The following is a 20,205-nucleotide window of genomic DNA, read 5'->3' as shown; positions in this document are numbered from 1 at the left end:
CGAATTCTACAGCATCTGAGCAAGATCAAAGGTTGAACTGCTGGAGATCCTTGTGGACATTCCATTGAGGCCATGCAATGGCAGTTTGTGGAACTCATTATTCCCAAACCTAGAGGGGGTAACTATGCAGCTACTTGAACGCTTCATGAACTAAAATGGATTGACTGCCAACTATATTGACCATGATTTGAAAAAATTGGAAGAGTGGGGGCAAGTACCAGCTCTTTGACATGAACTGCTTTCTTTTATTTTTCATTCACTGTTACTCATGCGATAATTTGGTGAGATTTAAGATTTGATTCTGAGGGGGTGTTTTCCACTCCTGTTGGGTCCCCAAAATCTCTTCAACAAACAACATTCTAAATAACTTCATTACACCACAAGGTAATATATGGGATTTTGACCACTAATTACATTCTTTTTTCCATTTTAAAGTGTCTCACAATGTCATTACTGGTCATATTCCCATATAGTATCCTGTGGTGTAATAAAGGCAGATTCTTCATTCATCACCTTTTGAACAGAAAGCAAATTATGAATGTTCTAAAGAGAGGACTTCACCACAACAAGAACTTCAGACCTGAGCAGGTAAAATGGCCCTCTCCGCAAAATTCAGACAGCAAGGCCTAGTGAAGGTGTGGACGGGTGAATATGTAGCACTCTGGCACGTGTTCAACAGCTGGATAGTCCTCACTAATGCTATAGTGGTGGCATTGGTTCCAGTGAAATGGTCCAGACGGCTATCAGAAGATTCCATCTTGGCCAGGACAGAACACATTTTTCTGAACAAAACGTTCAATCTGTACAAAGTCTGCTTCTGAACTGCTCTTCTGTTTTTAGCATGAGCAAAACCAATAAGAAGTTGGTCATCCACCAGATACATCTTAGATCTTGTGTGAAAGCTAAGAGCCCTCTAGCAGTCTAACCGTGAAGTCTCTTCTTCTCCTGATTTGTTTCACATGGAAGCATGACAGCACTTTGGGTAGAAAGGAAGAACAAGTCTGAAACACCAATCTGTTAGAGAAGGTGGTAACAGAGGATGCACTGACAGCACCTGCAGTTCACTGACAGTACAGGTAATGAGGAAAACAGTTTTCATGGTCTCTGAGGGCAGATGGGCACAGGCTCAAAAGGCATGTACTCAAGAATCAAGTTAAGGTCCGTCTATGGCATAAAGAGAGAAGGAAACATGTGAGATGTTTCAGAAAATGCATCACAGCTGATAAAGAAATAAGGTTGGGCAGGAAAACAAAAAATGGCAGAAAAGACTGATAAATACTCTTTAGCATTCCCACAGCAAAACCATGGTGGTCAATAGATAAAACATACGGCTAACTTGGTTATAAGTGTTTCAACCCATCGGTCCTCACAACATCTACTAACTGAGCAGGCAGGTCAAAATTACTAAGTTGGTTTCACTCAGTCACTATGCATGGGGATGTATATTGTGGAGGTTCGGATGCAAAACCCTACTCTACTGCTGGGTCAGAAGTTCCTCCCAAAGAGGAAGACCGAACAGATGGCAAATGCTCAGGCTCAGCCTGTCAGAGTACCGCAATGGCTCAATCAGGGGTTATTAGGATGAGTGTCTCTAGAAGAGCTTTAAGGAGGAAACAGTGTACAGTAAGCACAACAATGCAGATTCTCAGGTATATGGAACATATCTACCTAAGGCACACCCAACAGGATGAAAATGCCTTGGACAATTCTCAGGTGCAATCCCATTTGTAGCCCTCCAGAGAGTATCTGCAGAGCTTGTCCACCCTGACACTGAAAGAGCCCACTAGACTAGATGGCTGGTCATCAGAGAGGTCACCTTAATGTCAACAAATCTCCAACATTACCTTGCCTGTTGCAGTATCACATGGTGGCTGTATTATCAGTCAGGACATTGACTGTCATCCCCCTCCATAAAAAGGCCTCAGTGCCAGCTGGATGGTTTTCAGCTCCAGACGATTGATATAGTGCCTCTCCACTGGGGATCCACCTCATCCAAGTGAACACCCAAAACCCAGAGATGATGCATCTATCACTACTGTGAGTTCTGAGTGAGGCAAGAAGAACGGCCAGCTGCAGTTCAGATTGGCATCTATCTGTCATCACTGAAGATCCCGGACTGTCTCACCTGAGATACAGATGCTGTCCGAGAGGCAACTCCAGTGCTGAGCCCATTGCAGGCGGAGTTTCCACTGTAGTTTAAATGTGCCCATGGACACAGGTAACAAGCACATATCATGAGGCAAGGAGACTAAGAGGCTTCAGATTGCCTATACAAGAACACAAGACTGAGACCAAAACATCAGGATGATAACCTTAATGTTCAAAGTATACAGGTTTTTTTGCAGATGGGACTATATCTCATTGATGGAGAGCCTCAGCAACAAAATCAGAGAGACTGCTTTTGGTAGGTGGTCTGCAACAGACTGCAATAACTTTGCTTTCAAGCAGCCAATCATCAAGGTACAAGAATACGTGGATCCGCCGATCTAAGATTACAGGGAGACACCACTGCTATCACCTTTGTGAACAACTTATGGTTGAGGTTAGTCAAGACAACAAACTTATAGTGCTGAAGTTCTGCCGTGGACCGGAGAAAGCGTCTGTGACACTGCAGGATGGTAATAAAAGTACATGTCCTGCAATCCAAAAACACCACTTAGTTCCCTTTAACCTGGGCGGAGAGTGTCTGGGCCAGAGCCAGCATTCTGAAGGAAAGTGTTCCAGATCTTAAGTTCTAGAATCGGTATGAGGTCAACATCAGATCACTACAGTAGTGCCCATGGCAAATCTGCTGTGTCCAGTCTAGCTTGATATGTACTCAGCTGCACCCAGACCATCATGGACTGTCTATGCAAATGCATTTCTGGATTCCTTAGGACGGCTGGTGATATCCAAGAGAGCATGTAGACTGCACAGTAGCATACAAAAAAGTGAAGGGTGTAATGCTTGAATTAATCTCATCCACTGGTAATTACTAAGTGCCACATCCAAGTCCATGATTAGTTTGCACACCATACCACTTCAGATTGGACCCAGCCATGTGTAAATCAGTCTTGACCCTGCACCAAGGGGAACAGTTCAGCCTGAACTGCCAGGCCAGGTCCTCTAAGCCCTGGAACCCAAGCAACGCCAGACCAGTTTTGCCCCAATTAGCATATGGCTGGGTCCAAACTGTGGTGCCATGGTGGGCAATGGGTTGTAAAGCTACCCTATCTGATTGCCAGTGGTTAGACTTAAGAGTAAGCATTCCTCCCATTGCCTTTTGTGTGTTTAATGTACAGTCCTAAGTGGCAAGGGTATGCCCAGATGTGGGTCCTGTATTCAATGTACCACTGGAGCCAAGCCACATCCAACAGACAAGCCCCAATCAGGGTAAAACTGGTCATGAAATGCTGGTGCTCCAGTTCAGGGGGGACCTGACAAGGCAGTTCAGACTGGACTGTTCCTATTAAATCAGACTCAAGCCCGATTTGCATATCTCTGGGTCTAAACTAAGGTGGCATGGTTGACAAAAGAAAGATGGGTTGGAATGCTACCCGAGCGACTGCCAGAGGTTTGACTTCCTGCAAGCATTCCTTCCAGCACCTTTTGTGTGTCTGATGTGCATCACACTAGCAGTCACACCCTATTCAGGAACCTCAATGCTAAAGTGGCAGATGAGAAAAAAAGCTTATCAAATGGTCAATGCACCGAAAATGTGTCTGGCAGGGCTGTTGAGCACTCATTAGCTTTCCTTGGTGGTAGAAGCCTGAACCACCAAGCTCTCCAGGGTCGGGCTCTTGAGTCCCACAAGATGGGTAACTAGGAGCAGGCCAATGATGTCACGCTACAGGTCGACTTACCGGCGAAGATAAGCACGATTTAGACATGCTTGCCATCAATGTCCAACTCAGGGCCTCAATTAAAGGACAGTAAGGACTCTTAAGACACAAGCCCCCACTGCAAGACCTCAAGTAATAGATTTGCCTTGGTTTCAATCATGGGCAACATAAGACTTAGCACGTCTTAAGCTCTGTCAACTACATCCGGAAAAGAGGCACTCTCCTCTACAGGGGACCAGAGTGGAGAGTTCAATTCCGTCTCAGGGGGGAAGTATCCAGATCACTAGCATTTTAGATGTCTACATACTGGCCACCGTCATTATCATCATCATCCGCATCATCATGCGCAATGTTCTGAAATCTCTAGACAGCACTTGACCCAGATCCTAATAAGGCCCCTGAGCTTTTGGTAGGATTGGTAAATACCTGAGGCACTGCCTGGGAATCTTCCCAGACCAGTAGTTGCACTTTTGTTATCTCACAACAGACATCACTGTGATGGAGCAGAAGACAGGATTTAAAACTGGCCGAGAGGTCGGGTGCACAATTATTGTGCCTCTGAAGCCAGGATGAGAGCTATAGTGGTTGGGACAGAAGTCGCTTTTGGCATAGGAGTTGAGTTATGGGCCAGCACCAGCTGAGAGCTGAGCATGGTCCTAATAGGGTAGGCCCTGCTGGAAGAAGTCAGACTGGGGGCCTTGGTTGATCTCTGGGGCCCAAAGGAGGTGCAAAGGGACCCAAAATTGTCTGAAACAGCTTCAGAATTACCTCTTTGAAGGCCTCCATTTGTTATGGGGTCAACATTGGCCAGGCGCATAGGAAGAAGTTTAGGAATAGGCTCCAAGTCCAAAGACTACAGCAGAGTTGGGTCTGACAAGCACCGACTGTGTGAGTTATATACAGAATGGAATTAACATAAAAGAGACAAATCCTGTTCGAACTTATTGTGTTTATGACAAGAACTGTCTTTTGACTTTCTCTTTGACTTAGCCGAAGATGGAAACTTGGAGTGAGAGTGGGAACTGAAGCGAAAATTGACCCAAGACTTGGAGCTCAATCTATCTTGTTTCTTAAGTTTGGTGATGTACAGATTCACCTTGTGCTCCCTGAAGGCATTTGAGTGCATCAGGGAACTTTTCCACACGCCTTCTAGGCATGCCAGGACTCTAGATACTGCTGATATGTTGTGGGGGGGTGTGACCAACATCTGTTTTCTGCAGCAGTGGCACGGTTTGAAGCTTATATTATTTCATGAAAACAGTTTGATAGCACACTATCATCTAAAAAGGGGATTTAGGGATTGGTATGACAATGACATACGTTTAGGAATGGGGCACCAGGTCAATGTTGAAGGCAGCAGAAAGAGAGGAACTTACTTAAGTATGCAGGGCTCTATACCATAATTTCTCCAGGCAAATCAAAGTCATTGCATTGTCCAATGGCGCCACTTGTCGGTGGGTGGGAGCAAATGCTAAAAAAGTTCTAGCTTCAGTCTGGTGAAATTCAAAAAGTGAGGAAACGGAAATTAGAAGTATCTGTCAGACTTACGGCTATTTAAAACATTCAACTGTGGAGTTGGCTAATCAAGAGCAGAAGAGGGTTTTCCATTGATTATTTGTAGCAAATCCAGGAATTTCTGGTAAAGGTGATCTGGTAACGGGACACTGAACAAAGAGGGTCAAACTCTGGACCAAGGGTTTTGGTCAATGGCCTATCAACCTGTGGGGTCATTTGACTCTTGAGATCCTTATCAACCACAGACTACTCTGGACTTCAACAGAGTTCTGATGCAAGAGCACCCCTCTGAATTAGTGTTCACATGTCATCTAGCAGGAAACATTATCCATTACAACAGGATCAAGATTTTTGTGACTTTGTTTTTTCCTTTATGAGTACTTGAAGATGTGAGTGGACCGAGAGCCCCTCTACTAGCCAATAAAGGGCTCCAGAGTGGCCATCTTATCAGTACCAAAAGGTGTTGGCACTAGGATTTTCTACCTTTCTCCAAAACCCTCTTCTTGATATGCTACTATCGTCTTGCTGCAAAGTCCAAGGTCTTTTCTTCAACATGACATGGTTCCTCTGTGACTTACAGAAAACCATGAACTCACTAGATGACAGTTTCACAGTTATGAAATGTAGGCTTTGTGAGAGTCTAACGCTGAAAACTGCATGCTGGGTCCCGTGCCCTGCTTGAAATCCACCATAAAGAGCTAGTGCATCAAAGGGAGAAAGTTCTGAAAACATGCCTTTTTTTATGATGGAGCAACAGCAAACAAAGGGACACCACTCAAATTAGGCAAAGCACCTGAGAAGCAAATAACAGCGTCCAATGTAATAAGTGGGGGGAAAACAGGAGCTTGTCATGGTAATTAGCAATGGGCTGAGCTCAGATGTGTGGTGAGATGCACACACACTGGAGGGAGGGAGGTACATAATTATTTCAGTGTTATTTTGAGACACACATCCAGCCAAGGCAGCACGGAGGCTATGTCCAACCACTAGCTGGGAGACAGGGAAAGCAGGATGACCAAGGGAGAGAACAAAGCCAGTAAAGTAGAAAAGAATGTGTGCAGTTACTTAAGTAACCCACAATAAGAGTGGATAACATTTAGACACAGAGAGGAAAGAGATAGTACGAGGGCCTAGAACAATTTAACAGAAATAAAAATCTTATGATTACTCACTGGTAACCAAATTTAAATAATTAATTACCATGCTTAAAATAACAGAAATACACCTCTTCAGATTGGAACTTATTTAGTATTAACAACTTCCTGTGAACATCAGGGTTCATTTAATGTTTCTACAGACACCAGTGTTGCTTATACTTGCCTCAATGATACGTTAGGTTTCACCAATCCATGACTTTAACTGTTACTTCAGATTAAAGCTAGGGATGGCATAGCCATTTCAATCTAAAGTGGAACTTCGATTCATCATTACTACCAAGCAGTAGAATCTTTAATTCTAATAAAACTTTCATATGGCAAAGCATGAGCTGGTCGCTCTTGCCTGTGGCACACAAAAGAACCTAAAGAAAATAGAAATGCATGAGCATTCTGTAATGCTCCAAATACCCATGGGGGAATAGTATAATCATGAACATACTTCACTATTCACAGTTTTGACTTTTTGACTACACATATTTACCAACCCAGTCTGATCTCCTTTCAGTAGATTTAATCAAACAACGTCAATGAACCTATAAAACCCTTCATTTACCAAACCAGATTCCATGTACATCTAAAAGGATCAAGGAAACCGAAAGATATGTGCTGATTGTAGAAAATCAACACTATTCCTCACTTTGGGTTCTGCTCATCACTCACATTACCAAGCAACACGTGTACATTGGGGATTCATCAGGCGAATGAACATCTACTGGAAGTGACCTCCATACCTCATTTGCAAGTTTCAGAGGGACTCCACATTCTTTAACAGTCCTTTTGTTTCATTCATGTGTGCCTATTTCCTTTCCACACTACCTCTTATGCTGTGCTGTCACTGCCTTTTGACTACCTTCATTGAAGACAAAGGCACAGACCATGGTTTCACTGCTGGCAATTGTTTCTTTAGATGTTTTTCTAGTACAGTAGCAGCAGAGTATTCACCTGCAAGGAAATCTTTGAGGTGGACTTGCCACTTATCCTTCATAATGTGGGGTACAGGTCAATTATTTTCACCAAAAAACTGGAGTACCACACAAAGGGGGTCATTCTGACCCTGGCGGTCGGTGACCACCAGGGTCACCGACCACGGGAGCACCGCCAACAGGCTGGCGGTGCTCCGTCGAGCATTCTGACCGCGGCGGTTCAGCCGCGGTCAGAAACGGAAAGTCGGCGGTCTCCCGCCGACTTTCCGCTGCTCGGGAGAATCCTCCATGGCGGCTGAGCGCGCTCCGCCGCCATGGGGATTCTGACACCCCCTACCGCCATCCTGTTCCTGGCGGGTCTCCCGCCAGGAACAGGATGGCGGTAGGGGGTGCCGCGGGACCCCTGGGGGCCCCTGCAGTGCCCATGCCAATGGCATGGGCACTGCAGGGGCCCCCGTAAGAGGGCCCCACAAAGTATTTCAGTGTCTGCAAAGCAGACACTGAAATACGCGACGGGTGCAACTGCACCCGTCGCACCTTCCCACTACGCCGGCTCCATTCGGAGCCGGCGTCCTCGTGGGAAGGTAGATTTGCCCTGGGCTGGCGGGCGGCCTTTTGGCGGCCGCCCGCCAGCCCAGGGCAAATCTCAAAATACCCTCAGCGGTCTTGTGACCGCGGAGCGGTATTTTGTCGGGGGAAGACTGGCAGGCGGCCTCCGCCGCCCGCCAGTCTCAGAATCACCCCCAAAGTTCTTAAATATTGGAATCTTTCAGTAAAGGTTCACCTTTTTCAATAAAAAGGCAGGTACCCCCATGAAGATTTTGTTTACTCATGTAACTTGAATCAATATCCAAATAGGGCAAGGTAAGATTTTTGATCTATTTTGTCTGAAGTATGAGAACTCAGGAATTTTTTCAGAGTAGCCAAGCCATTCTTTCAGGAACAAGTCAGCACATTTTTAATGTTTGTTATCATCATCAGCTCATTCTAAAAACACACAGTTATCTGGATTACCTGTTGAGTTCATAGAGATGTCTTCCAGATATGAAATACTGTGTCAGTGGTTGTGTGTTACTCACACACTGGATGCTAGAGTTCATGAAGCATGTGTTGCCCAGGTTACTGAGACCAGTTGCACCTTTTTCTGTTGGTACTAGAACACAAAATCAAATACATTTAAGTAAGTCTATAAGTATACATTTGTCTACATTAAGCTTGACTAAAATTAGATATACAAAATATGCATTTGACAAAAGTTAAAATTTAAATCCCAATCACACAGCACATTGCTTTTAGTTATCTGCTAACTGCTAACTGCTAACAAAACTTTACAGCATTTTGTGGGACATTAGTAAATAAATAGGTACTAAAGGTTAAAAGACCCCACTGCACAAATAAAAGATTAGTTACAGCTAAAAGAGACAAGAGTCTCTAGAATTTTAACCTTCACGGAAATAATACTTACAGTAATTAACACATTTTATCTCCAATTCACCTTAAGTATTATTCAATATGCTAACACGATCCTGTGTGAAGCACATCCTATGGCCCAACTAGAACTTGATAACAATCGCATCATTCTGTTTCTGGACTACACCCTAGCAATACACCCTAGCAATTCAGTTTCAACGTGTCGCCATCACAGGTATCAAACGCAAGCTACACCCTTTAAAAGCGTTACGTACTCGCTTCTCTTCCTAGCTAGACTTCAAGTGGTTGCTGCACAAAAATTACACTTCTTTGTGGACCGTTTGGAGGCATGGGACTAGGCGAACGGCAGACAGCCACTTAGAGACCCCCTAGTCAGAGAGAGCAATGCAAGACCTAAGCGGAGGTTGCAGGCAGTTTATCCAAATATCGGCTGACACCATTGCTAGCAGCTCTGCACCCTCAGAACTTCAGACAGACAATGAAAGCCACTTGGCCTTAGAAACCGAAGCGTCCCTATGCAATTATGGCTCTCGGCACACTCCGGAAAGAACTGAGTCAATGAGCAACAGAGTCAGTGGTCCTGTCAGACGTTTCACCCCAATCCACTGATGACTTCTTGTGAGCACTCCCGAATGTGATGTTCCTTGGGGGCATATGTAGAGGCCTAAACCCAGATTTCAATTGATCCTGTCCTCGTCCCTTAGTGGAGATGGGTGCTTTGGACCCTTCATATTCCTGTTGGTTAGCTTGTCACTTTTTCATTGGGCCCAATCACCAGGTATTGCCTGTTTCAGACGGATGCCCCACTGGTGGTGCAATGTCTTAAAGCACCCTTCCCTAAACTCGGATTACACAGGCCTCTATGGCTTTCCCACTAAGATATGCACCAGCGTAGCCCAATTTAACATGGTATACACTGTTAACATACAGTCTGGATGGGACGTTTTGTCTTCTGCCCTTCATTTTCTTGTTAATGTTACATCTTCGCAGGCTTCTCCAAATTATATCTGTAATAATATTAGTGGGCATTCACTGTTGCAGCACCAAACTACAGAACAGTCTGCATTGCACACCACCTCTCACTTACAGCACTATAGCCATGTTGCCTTCTGACTATAATTTCCTACCTTAAGGGCAGAGATACTGGGTAAGATTACTGCCGGCCAAAAAAATAAAACAGGGTCCAGAAGGACTCCCACTAGAGTTCTACAGCAGTTTTTCTGCCCTTTTGTTCGTGTGACTGGCGCAGTTATATGAAGCTATTCTGGAGGACAGCCTCCTCCCAGTATCTTTGAGAAAGGCTCTGCTTACCTCTGTCCCAAAGCTAGACAAGGGCAAATCAGATCCATCCTCATATTGGTCAGTGACGATCCTGAACACAAACTATAAAATCTTAAGTATATTAGCAGAGCGTTTGTTACCATTCATTCAACAGCTGGTGCAGCCTGATCAAAATGGCACTGTGCCTGGCAGGAAACCTTCGCTTAATATTCAAGGGCTCTTCAGGATTACAGAGGCCAGTCTGGGACCTTGGTTCAGGGAGGCATGCATGGTCCTAGATCTTGACACAGCGTTTGATTCAATGAGTTGGCCATATCTCTTCCAGCTGATGGAAAACTAGGGTCCGGGTAGACGCTTTATTGCTATGGTTTGCCTTTTATACACAGCTTCGTTGGCAAGGGTCCGTATGGGCAGGTGTATGTCAGAGGCAACAGAAATTCATAGGGGCACCAAACATGTCTGTCCATTGTCTTCCTCCTCTCCACCTTGACGGTGGAGCCAAAGCTATCCTTTTACTTTGCAAAGGTGCTCGTTGGGGCATACCGCTTGGGGACAGAACCCACCCCTTTCTATTTCAAACTGACATTGCTACCACCCTGACCACCTTTCTGGAAATCTAAGGGCCTCCTTATTAAGTGGAGGAAATCTTGCCTTTTTACCTCTGAGCTGGAGTAGAGAAATGAGAACTTGATGCTGGCACAGGGATACTCTCATGGCAACCCCACACATTCCGATAGCTAGGAGTTTGGATATATCATGACAAAAGCAAGTTCTTTGATGGAAACTTTACCAGAACTGTGACAGCGATTCAAGGCAAGGCTGCATTTTGGAAAACTTCCGCTTTCAGTCAAGGGCAGAATCACCCTTCCCAAAATGGTTGTACTCCCGTGCCTATTATACCACTTTTCTGATCTCCCTCTCAAGCTGCTGGTTGCAATTTTTGGCAAACTAGACTCTTTGTTGTGGGATCTGGCACTGTCCTAAAAACACCTGCCTACAGATAGGAGAGGAATAGAAGCTCCTATTTACAAACACTGTTACTTAGCATTGATTAAGTCATTGGTTTGCTGAACATCACCTTGATGATAACAGCTCTACTTAATTAACCCCGCACCTGGCACCTAGTATGTCTCCTATGGCTTTTCCAATCCTTCCGCTTGCTTCAAGCGACCCACAACTGCTTCTGTAGAAGCCTATGTGTTATGGCACCAAATCTACCTGTCATTTCTCTTTTGAGCTCCAGACAAAACAGAAGCTATTCAACAACTGTCAGGTTTCAACACTTGCACAAATCAGGCTTTACAACCTTTGGGGACCTATTTCAGGATGGGAAGTTAATGACTGCTGCTGAGCTGGTATAGCAGAACAACATCCACAGAAGCCAGTTTCTGCCCTATTAGATGCTGGCCTCTATTCTGAGAACCCACCTGAATACTACAGCAGCTGATATGTCAAGTCATGCTGTGATGCAATGCCCCCACATTAAGGGCAACGGACAGCAACTAATTACCAGTTTTTTTGAAAGCTATAGGAGAACACACCTAGATTTCTTTTACCACAATCCGCATCAAATAGAAGATGAAGTTTGGACAAGGTCTTTCCAATAAGGCATCACATAGCGTGCTGGTTTACCCTGTTACAGTTTCCCAAAAAGCGAGGTTCAAGCTCATCCTATACTCTGTGTTACATAGGGTGTATCTATTTCCTGAAAAGGTCTATGAATTTCTTCCTGGGGTGTGCACTTGCAGCCCCCATTGCCACATCCCTATCGCTGATCTATGTCACATGCTACACTCTTACCCCTTGCTATCCCATTACTGGTCAGCACTGATTGCACAGCTCACACATACAACCAAAATAAACATCTTACCCAGTATGGAGGTCTGTGCCTTGTGGCTGTACTTGTGTACCATAAACAATAAAACTGTAGCTTGATTTATTGATTTAGTATTAATCCTAGCTAAATGTGTGATAATACACTGTTGGAAGGCCACCATCACTCCCATGGTTTCAGCATAGTAGTATGGGCAACAGCAGACGGTAACCTCCTGAGAAATGAGGAAGCCAGAAGCCTCTGGAAGCACCCTATGACTGTTTTCCCACCTTAAGCGGGATACCACTCATGATACACTTGGGTCTACCTGTTTTTGATGTTATATTGACTTGACATTACTCTGACCTCCCACAGCGCCTTGCTTGGCACTCCTCTATGTTTATTTGGTGTGGCACTGTTTTCCCTTCCACGATGAACACCAGCAGTAGGACACCTTCCTCCTTCCCTAGTCCTAGCATGAGTATTAGTGGAACCAAATATTTCTAGACTACATCTCCTCCTTCACTGAGTTTGATGCTGTTATACTGCTTTAATTCCTACAAAAAGTACTACATGTAATCACTCACACAGGCTGCTGTTCACATTTTACCACAGTTGTTTTTTGTTATTTCTTTTTCCTAAATTGCAGTATTCCACGAAGGCAATGATAATGCTAAGCGACTGTTCCCATCATACAATTCATTAATTATATGTTGCCTTTATCTAGCTATATAACTGTCGGTACTCACAATCATACTGATCACATTGTCATTTGTTTGAGTACAAATATAATGTTGTAAAACTGGTACTTGTATGTCAAAAAAGAAGTACAGCAATACTACAACAAATGATATGCTACAATATCATTTCAATGTGATTTTCTGATTGGACAATTGGAACAAATATTTAAAAGTGTACGAGGGAAATCAGCCAATGGTTTACTACTGAAACAAACAATATACTTGTATAGAGCATTTCTGTGAACTGTTCTGCTGTAAGTCACTTCCTGGAAACAGAATATAGTGTGCAAAAAATTCTGAAAACGTAAATACATTTTTTTTTTCACCAAAGGTAAAGCTGTTGGCTTTGGTGTGAACAACAAATAGGAACATGTTTCATAGCCTATGTCCATGACTTGAAAAATGACTGCGTTTATGCACCTTGCCGGTTTTGCCAGTTTTTCCCGCCTTGCTTGGACTTGTGGAAATGTCTTTGCTTGGATGGGACTTCGTCCCCCAGCATTCCCATTGCATCCCACCTAGTGACAATGCTCTTAAGCGCCGCTTGACTCCCATGGCACAGGGCAAGCTGTTGCTGTTTTTGCCCGTTTCGCCCACATTGCTTGGATTTGTGGAGAGGGCCTTGCTGGGGTGCAACACTTTGTCCCCCAGAATTTCCCTCACATCCCGCCTGGCGACAGCACTCTTAAGCGTCGCTTGACTCCCACGATGTGGGACACACAACTTACTGGTTTTGCCAGTTTCCCCTTCATTGCTTGGACTTGGTGGGAGGCCTTTCGTCCCACAGCATTCCTCTCGCATCCCTCCCGTGAGAGCGCTCTTAAGCGCTGCTTGACTCCTGCGGCGCTGGACATGCAGCTTGCCAGATTTGCCTGCATTGCTTGGAATTGTGAAGAGGCCCTTGCTAGGTTGGGACTTCCTCCCATAGCATGCCCCTTGCATCCCCCCTGGAGAGAGTGCCCTTAAGCGTCACTTGACTCCCGCGGCATGGGACGCGCCCAGGCCAGGGCAAGGACCAGGCCAAGACTGGGCCCGTCTGCGCCCATCCATGGCTGGACGAGGCCAGGCACACCCTTTGCACCCTTCAATTCTGAACTCTGTAAGCTTGTCTTAAAAGCTGCGGTTTAAGGTAAGAGCTTTTTTGCTGACTCGATCGAGCTTTGCAGACACTAAAATCGGTAAGAAGATCGCTCCAATTCTAAAGGAACTTGCGGCTAAGAGGACAGGCACCACTCCCCCAATTACATCATAATTGTATCATCTATGTGTGCCATTACAACTGAACTTGAGATTGTTGAAAGCAGGATAGATGAAGGTCAGAAACTTACAGACATAAATGACCCGCCGCGATCTAGAGTCTCCCCCAAGACGGCAATTCTTCCTAACTCAAAACAGGACAATTGCTCTGACCTCTAAGTGAAATAGACCATTGGCCCCTGCAGCAGCCCTTGTAGCTGCCCCAATACCTTGCACTTCTCATGATTCCCCCTTTTCCCAAATCTGCCACGCCTGACCAAACCTCTTCCCCGACCTCCAAAACTGTGTCGGTTAAACGTAAAAGACAAAATGATAACACACAAAAAGAAAACGCAGGCCCAAAAAGATAAACAAAACCAGATGTAACTGCCTCGAATATCAGCAGCAACTTAACAGCAGGTACAGAACATAGCCCCATGTTTCAAGCATCATGTAAACTGCTGGTTGACAAATTCATCTTGAGGGACATTCAACAAGTGGTTCTGTCACCAATTAAAGCGTTAGGCAACCAAGTGCAAATTCTTCTGGATCATTTTTCAACTAACCAGCATACGGTCCAAAACAGTCTTCCTTGTCCACCAGATGCCACCTCTGGTACAACTCCCCTTACTGTTAGCCATCATCCTCTAATTCTGGTTACATCGAAACCCACAACAGCGAGTAGGCTTGCTACCCTTCAAATGCAATGTACTGCTAATCACCTCCCCACGGCCCCTCCAAAAACATCAAAGGACATTGAAGGCCTTGTATCCATGACAATCCTTCTGTAGGGAGTTCCTCTTCTGCTAACAAAAACTGCACAGACATCCTACAACTCCTGCCTGAATGGAACCCATGTGTTATGATCTTGGAAGGAGTGCCCCAGTTACCAAACGATACCTATGAAGCTCTACAAAGTCTAAAAACAACAAAGTTGCACACTGGTGCACAGTGAACTCTGGTTGGCCCTTTACCCTTTCTGATGAAATCATTCTGGCAAGAAGAGTGGGCTGGCTGGGATATGCACCCAAGATTTCTAAGAGTGACTGTGCTGTTTTAAACTTTAGAAATCGTTATCTAGTAAGCAGCTGCTGCATAGATTGGATCGCCACGCAAAGGCAATGGGCAAGATCCGTACTCTGTTGCTGGGTTTTTTCTATCTCCCGGCATCTCTGATACAGACAGCATACTTCTGCACGCCCAATCTTCACTACATCTCCTTCCTTTGTACGTGAGAATCGTTATGAAACTCTGGCCTCCTTATCAGACATTGCTTGATTCCTGGACCTATTTCTTAAAAAAACTACGAGCTTAGGTACTCACAAGGGGGGCGCTCCTGATAAACCTGCACAGACTCTTCTCTCAAATACTCAATTAATTTACGTGATACTTTTGGTGAACCCACACTCATTCCTTTAAATACACCTCTGAACTCATGTAATGCCAGAGCAGATGAATTAAAATTCCTGTCCTGGAATACTGCTGGCATTAGCTCTAAGTTGGATAACAAAGTCTGGTTAGAGTTAATGAATGAGTGTGATATTGTTTGTTGTCAAAAGACTTCACCCTTGAATTTTATCAGTGGCGGAGAAGCGTCAGCCCTCCCCACCCCACCAGCGGCTGCAAAACTTGAAAAATAAAATGATAATAAACCATGTTCATTATAGTTTTATTTTTCAAGGGGGTGGGCCATGGGGGATGATAGGTGGGCGGGGTTGGGGGAGGGGGGGGTTGGGGACAGGGAGGGTGCACTCCCCTCAGTGCACATTTGGGTTTGGCCACCATCTCAGGGTGGCCAAATCCGCATGCGCACTGAGCTCTCTCCAACCTGAGCTGTGTTGCCAGGTTGGAGACAGGAGGCACAGGCTCCCAGTCTGCCTTGGAGCGCAAATCGAGGGCGCTCAGGCTAATCCCAACACTGCTCTCATACTGGCAGCAGCATGAGAGCAGCATCAGGATTGGGCGCAGGGCAGGCTGGGGGCCCGTGCCTGAGGAGGGGCGGGAGATGCAGGGATGTTTCTGTGTTGTGCCCCTCCTCCCCCACCCTGCCACTTTGCCCCTACTCCAGCCACAACTGAATTCTATGTGGATGGGTTTCAATCCTTTTGTGCAGCCGCTACTCCCCCAACTTCTGGTAGACCCAAAGGAGGATTAGGAGTACTTAGTTAGCTAAGTAAAGATATCCCGAAAGCAGAGAAGCTTATTTGTAATCCCTATTGCCAAATTCTTTGATTAACATACCAAGGCTTTTTATTTTATTTTTAATTACTTTCTAACCATTCCAACTGATTTGATAACTGAAACTGATCTATTCGTTGCAGATTATTGCCAAGAATTTCTGGACTGGGGGCCTATTTCATGGGCAGGTGATTTTAATCACCATTTGTCTTTTAGGAGATAGGGCTTGTGGATTAACAGACTGGCATGAGGAACCTTTAACACACTTTAGCCATTCTCCTTATGGGTCTTTGTAAGGAAATGCCTCCTTGGCATGGTTACCCCCTGACTTTTTGCCTTTGCTGATGCTAAGTTATGATTTGAAAGTGTGCTGGGACCCTGCTAACCAGGCCCCAGCACCAGTGTTCTTTCCCTAAACTGTGCCTTTGTCTCCACAATTGGCACAACCCTGGCACTTAGGTAAATCCCTTTTAACTGGTACCCCTGGTACCAAGGGCCCTGATGCCAGGGAAGGTCTCTAAGAGTTGCAGCATGTCTTATGCCACCCTAGGGACCCCTCACTCAACACATACACACTGCTTACCAGCTTGTGTGTGCTGGTGGGGAGAAAATGACTAAGTCGACATGGCACTCCCCTCAGAGTGCCATGCCAAACTCACACTGCCTGTGGCATAGTTAAGTCACCCCTCTAGCAGGCCTTACAGCCGTAAGGCAGGGTGCACTATACCACAGGTGAGGATATTGTGCATGAGCACTATGCCCCTACAGTGTCTAAGCAAAACCTTAGACATTGTAAGTGCAGGGTAGCCATAAGAGTATATGGTCTGGGAATCTGTCAAACACAAACTCCACAGCACCATAATGGCTACACTGAAAACTGGGAAGTTTGGTATCAAACTTCTCAGCACAATAAATGCGCACTGATGCCAGTATGCACTTTATTGTAAAATACACCCAGAGGGCACCTCCCCCTGCAGGAACTTTAACACCTGGCGGTGAGCCTCAAAGGTTCACCCCTTTTGTTACAGCGCCCCAGGGCATCCCAGCTAGTGGGGATGCCCGCCCCTCCGGCCACTGCCCCCACTTTTGGCGGCAAGGCTGGACGAGATAATGAGGAAAACAAGGAGGAGTCACTCCCCAGTCAGGACAGCCCCTAAAGTATCCTGAGCTGAGGTAACTCTTACTTTTAGAAATCCTCCATCTTGCAGAAGGAGGATTCCCCCAGTAGGATTAGGGATGTGCCCCTGTCCCCACAGGGAGGAGGCACAAAGAGGGTGTAGCCTCCCTCAAGGACAGTAGCCATTGGTTACTGCCCTCCCAGACCTAAACACACCCCTAAATTCAGTATTTAGGGGCTCCCAGAACCGAGGAAGATAGATTCCTGCAACCTAAAGAAGAAGAAGGGCTTCTGACCTGAAGCCCTTCAGTGAAGACGGAGACGACAACTGATTTGGCCCCAGCCCCACCTCCCTACTTTGACGAAAAACTGCAACAGCGACGCATCCAACAGGGACCAGCGACCTCTGAAGCCTCACAGGACTACCCTGCATCCAAAGGACCAAGAAGCTCCCGAGAACAGTGGCCCTGTTCAAGAAACTGCAACTTTCTGCAACAAAGAAGCAACTTTAAAGACCCCACGTTTCCCGCCGGAAGCGTGAGACTTTCCACTCTGCACCCGACACCCCTGCCTCAACCTGCGGAAAACTAACACTACAGGGAGGACTCCCCGGCTACTAAAAGCCCGTGAGTAGCCAGAGTTGACCCCCCTGAGCCCCCACAGCAACACCTGCAGAGGAAATCCAGAGGCTCCCCCTGACCGCGACTGCCTGGAACAAGGAACCCGACGCCTGGAACCAGCACTGCACCCACAGCCCCCAGGACCTGAAAGAACCGAACTCCAGTGCAGGAGCGGCCCCCAGGTGACCCTCTGCCTAGCCGAGGTGGTGGTTACCCCGAGGAGCCCCCCGTGCCTGCCTGCATCGTTGAAGAGACCCCCGGGTCTCCCCATTGATTCCTATCTGAAACCCGACGCCTGTTTGCACTCTGCACCCGGCCGCCCCTGTGCTGCTGAGGGTGTACTTTCTGTGCCTGCTTGTGTCCCCCCGGTGCCCTACAAAACACCCCTGGTCTGCCCTCCGAAGACGCGGGTACTTACCTGCTGGCAGAGTGGAACCGGGGCACCCCTATTTCCATTGAAGCCTATGAGTTTTGGGCACCACTTTGACCTCTGCACCTGACCGGCGCTGAGCTGCTGGTGCGGTAACTTTGGGGTTGCCTTGAACCCCCAACGGTGGGCTACCTTGGACCAAACTTTCAACCCTGTAAGTGTTTTACTTACCTGTGAACTTAACAAATACTTACCTCCCCCAGGAACTGTTGATTTTTGCACTGTGTCCACTTTGAAAATAGCTTATTGCCATTTTTGTCAAAACTGTACATGCTATTGTGATTATTCAAAGTTCCTAGAATACCTGAGTGAAATACCTTTCGTTTGAAGTATTACTTGTAAATGTTGAGCCTGTGGTTCTTAAAATAAACTAAGAAAATATATTTTTCTATATAAAAACCTATTGGCCTGGAGTAAGTCTTTGAGTGTGTGTTCCTCATTTATTGCCTGTGTGTGTACAACAAGTGCTTAACACTACCCTCTGATAAGCCTACTGCTCGACCACACTACCACAAAATAGAGCATTAGAATGATCTCTTTTTGACGCTATCTTACCTCTAAGAGGAACCCTTGGACTCTGTGCACACTATTTCTTACTTTGAAATAGTATATATAGAGCCAACTTCCTACATTGGTGGATCAGCGGTGGGGTACAAGACTTTGCATTTGCTGGACTACTCAGCCAATACCTGATCACATGACTACATTCCAAAAATTGTCATTAGAAACTGATTTTTGAAATTTGAGCTATTTTTCTAAATTTTTTAAAAGTCCTGCTAGGGCCTTGTGTTAGTCCCTGTTAGCATTTCTTTTAGAGTTTAAAAGTTTTGTAAAAGTTTGGATTAAGTTCTAGAGATAGTTTTAGATTCTTAAAAAGTATCCCAACTTTTAGAGAAATAATGTCTACTGCAGAAGAGATGGTGGTGGAGCTCAACCTCACCCCCTACCTGCATCTTAGGATGTCAGAGTTAAGGACTCTCTGCAAAATCAAAAAGATAAAAACTGGATCAAACCCTACCAAAGTACAGCTCCAGGAGCTCTTGGCAGAGTTTGCTAGAGACAACCCCTTTGAAGATAACTTTACAGAGGTATTATCAGACCGCTGAAAACGAGAGTAAGTGAACACTACAGAGCTCTTACACAGGGGGATGAACGATATCCCATTGTAACACACATACGTCAATACCCTAAACAGGGTCAAATCCAGAGTTTTGAATTTTTTGGCTTTGAGATTGTACACATTAACCCTCGGGGAGGTAATAGGGAGGTAACACTTGGGAAAAGGGAATGTTATTGGATCCTCAAACTCAGGGCTGTGGAGATAGGCCTTAACACTAACCATGAGATGGAATACTTCTTGAGCTAATATCAAGTTGTCATGTACACTACTCATGCGATGAGTAATAGGTTATAGTATTATATCTCTTTTTGCCCTTAGATTTTGATGTAACAGATATAGGACAAATGTACACTATTATCAATGTTCGATTATTGGAGCTATTATTGTATTAATGAATCTGCCATTCTGTATTGATTTACATGAGCTCTTGGGGGCAATTCACAGAATCCTTTAGATAACTGCTTTGACTTTATTTTATAATCAAGTCTGTTACTGCGATGTTATAATTATTTAACTGGATACTGCATATGGTTCAATGGTTATTTATTTATCTGTTTACTAAGGTTGCTTCTTCCTTTTTGTTGTGTATATTCGGCATTTTATATAAGTAGGTAAATTGATGTACATTATGTGGAGCTATCCGAGCTGGAGTTTGGGATGGGTCTTACGGAACGGACGTGAGGAGAGTTGCACACCACATTAATGGTAACACACTGTCAATTTGTGTGATTAATTTATGCTTTTTCCTTGATGATTTTTTGCTAATCTAATTTTCATTGGCTGCACCCTTGGTAAAGCTGGGCTATATATTTTCTTATCGCTT

The 20,205-nt window shown here is 45.3% G+C and overlaps 1 protein-coding gene across 2 annotated transcripts in view; it reads right to left on the bottom strand.

Moving 5' to 3' along the window:
* Nucleotides 1–20,205, bottom strand: part of USP32 (ubiquitin specific peptidase 32) — a 941,828-nt gene that overhangs the window by 198,109 nt on the left and 723,514 nt on the right. For both annotated transcript variants that reach the window (XM_069226537.1, XM_069226538.1), the window contains exon 20: nucleotides 8,431–8,569. In XM_069226537.1, coding sequence (XP_069082638.1) covers nucleotides 8,431–8,569 — 139 coding nt within the window. The remainder of the gene's footprint in view (nucleotides 1–8,430; nucleotides 8,570–20,205) is intronic.

The sequence above is a fragment of the Pleurodeles waltl genome, chromosome 3_2, assembly GCF_031143425.1.
Source record: "Pleurodeles waltl isolate 20211129_DDA chromosome 3_2, aPleWal1.hap1.20221129, whole genome shotgun sequence".
Lineage (NCBI taxonomy): Eukaryota > Metazoa > Chordata > Amphibia > Caudata > Salamandridae > Pleurodeles > Pleurodeles waltl.
The sequence above is the reverse complement of the archived record's forward strand: the minus strand, read 5'-3'. Positions and strand labels throughout refer to the sequence as shown.